This window comes from Pundamilia nyererei, unplaced genomic scaffold (assembly GCF_000239375.1).
Source record: "Pundamilia nyererei isolate P.nyererei 1_Seehausen unplaced genomic scaffold, PunNye1.0 scaffold00026, whole genome shotgun sequence".
NCBI classification, from domain to species: Eukaryota; Metazoa; Chordata; class Actinopteri; order Cichliformes; family Cichlidae; genus Pundamilia; species Pundamilia nyererei.
Genome location: NW_005187427.1, coordinates 2,005,594 through 2,008,058, shown reverse-complemented (window position 1 = coordinate 2,008,058; position 2,465 = coordinate 2,005,594). Strand labels below are relative to the sequence as shown.

The 2,465-nt window shown below is 39.0% G+C and overlaps 1 protein-coding gene across 1 annotated transcript in view; it reads right to left on the bottom strand.

The window, feature by feature from the left end:
* The window catches only part of gabra6b (gamma-aminobutyric acid type A receptor subunit alpha6b), a 28,739-nt gene extending 27,130 nt beyond the window's left edge, over positions 1–1,609 (bottom strand). The window contains exons 1-3 of the mRNA XM_005727754.1: positions 1,403–1,609; positions 1,127–1,251; positions 672–739 (exon numbers count right to left, since the gene is read on the bottom strand). Coding sequence (XP_005727811.1) covers positions 672–739; positions 1,127–1,251; positions 1,403–1,488 — 279 coding nt within the window. The 5' untranslated portion in view covers positions 1,489–1,609. The remainder of the gene's footprint in view (positions 1–671; positions 740–1,126; positions 1,252–1,402) is intronic.
* Between the last annotated feature and the right edge of the window lie 856 nt (positions 1,610–2,465).

The following is a 2,465-nucleotide window of genomic DNA, read 5'->3' as shown; positions in this document are numbered from 1 at the left end:
TATATATAGTTTTTCTTCAATTGTTGCAAATTTTACTTTTCTGTTTTCCATGTTTCATTCCCTACCAGCTCTGAAAGTTAAGTGAATTGATTGAGTAATTCATTATTAATACACAGTTAAAATAGACACAGTTTATTTCATCTGTAGAGTCAGCAGTAAGTCAGTATTATGAGTCTATCCAGCCTTTAGATCACATGGATGGCCTTGCTTCCCTTAAAAGCTTTACATACCCCTCTATAGAACTGCCCCTAGCATATCGCATGGCAGTTCTAGTAGGCTTTAGAGGCTGTGAAGCAGTATCTAAAGCTTAAGACCAAAGATAGTAGAGTACAACAGACATACATCACTCAGCCTATCCCGTGGCAGAAGTAGCCCGCCTATTCCATCCTAACACAGCCACATCGCTATGGCGGAGGGTGGGGGTGGTGGGGGGGATTGTCAACCAGATTAAAATCCTAAGCTGCACTAATGACATCCTGCCCAAATGTTGGAATAATGAATGCTGGGAGTAACATGAGTTGAGGTTGAAAGACCATATACATTGCAGTGAAATCTTGTTTTCACATGTACTTTGTTTACAATCAACCAAACACATGTATGTGAATAACATCCACACATTTTTCCTTGTGTATCCTGTATCAGTACTTCTGTGGTCGGCATAGTTGACATACCATCTCAACATCTGAAACAGGTCCAAAGCTGGTGACAAAGATGTCAGTTTTGACCTCTGTAACTGGACCTACAGCAGAAAGATAAGTGGTTGCTTTGATGCAGACAAAAATTTTGGACTAGCTTATTTGTTAATTTCTTAAAATATAAAGAGGTTAAGGAATAAAGTTATATGTATAAAATGTGCCATTTACAGACTTAAAATAACCACATCAGATAAAATGAACACACAACAAAACAGCATGCTTTAGATATGATAATTTTATGAACAGTTTCTAATAGCAAACTTGTGATTTTATTATAATGTAAGAGGGGAAAGACGGCTAAGAGATAACGTAAACTAGATGAGATACACACAACTAGTTGAGTAAAACTTTATCCTTTAAGGAAGGATATGGATCTAATCATCATGAAGCAATATTATACAAAATACAGTATAATACGTCCATTAGCATACCTCCAAATCCAGGTCGCAGTCTGTTGTCATAGCCATCCAGTAATCTATCCAATATACGCGTGATGTTATCCAAATATATACTGGTCTCACTGTGCTGATTTCCCCAAACACTGCTAGCACTGTAACTAAAGTACATATGCACTGCTCAAAGCTCATTTCAACAGATAGAAAATCAGTTGAATATACTGAGTTTCTCAAAGGCACAAGCATCCACAGTCTGTGATTAAGATGCGTAAAAGTCCGAGAACATGCAGAGAAAAGAGTTGCCATACTCACCAAGACAAAAATAAGCAAGTTACAAGAAAAGCCATGCCTCGACACCTGACAACTAGAAATCCCAGGTCAACTTTTAAAATCAGCATATTCCATCATTTTCAAAGCTTGATAAAATGCGAGTCCGCTCTTGCTTTACTTGTAAACCGTGAGAGGATACCGCGCCAGTCCAGCACGACTTGACTTTCCCTCTAGTGCGGTTGCGCCCGCCTCAGCCTGAATCGCTCAGCTGGAAAAACCTGAAGAGTTTTTAAGAGAGTGAAGAGGAAGAATGACGCGAGCTTTAACGTTAACGGGACAAAGCAGTTTGCAGGGAATACATCGGTCTCGACGGCAACTTTGCTTTAGATCGTTTTGAAGGTTAAATAACGAAGAATGTCGTCCTTTATTTATTTATTTATTTGTGTTTTTAAAGACGATGGAAAAGAAAAGCGCGAAGAGAGATACAGAAGGGGAGGAGGGAGAAGTAGAGAAAGAGAGCTTGCACAAATACAATACTGTTATATCAATGGACAGTATAGCAAGGGACCTTTTTGAGTACAGATTGATTTCAAATTCATTTTTCTGTGTGTGTGTGTGTGTGTGTGTGTGTGTGTGTGTGTGTGTGTGTGAGTGTATGTGTGTGTGTGTGTGTAATCGCGGGACTTTGTTCATGCAAAACCCGAAAACTGCAAGTAGAGCGAAAGCATGATTCATATAGTAGTTAGGTGGTTGAGTGGAGTGGGCGGTAGGTACATTTAGTGCACCTTCAAACTCCACAGACCCAGAACAAGGGGGGGAAACACCATACTGTAAAAGTCAGAACTGAGTTCACATGAATTTATTTCTGTTGCAAAAGCGCAGTTCAAGAAATTGCACCCTGCTAAGTGAGTTTCCACTAGCACATTTTGTGCAAGGTGTATGGAAGAAAGAAAAATATCGGAAAAGTAAACCCTGCAAATGAAGTGCAAAAGCGAAATTTATCACTCTATTTATTTATTTATTATTCATCTAGGTTCGTGCAAAAAAAAGTCAAAGACAGTATTGTGTGGGAGGAATAGTTACTGTACCACCACTATGTGGAAAA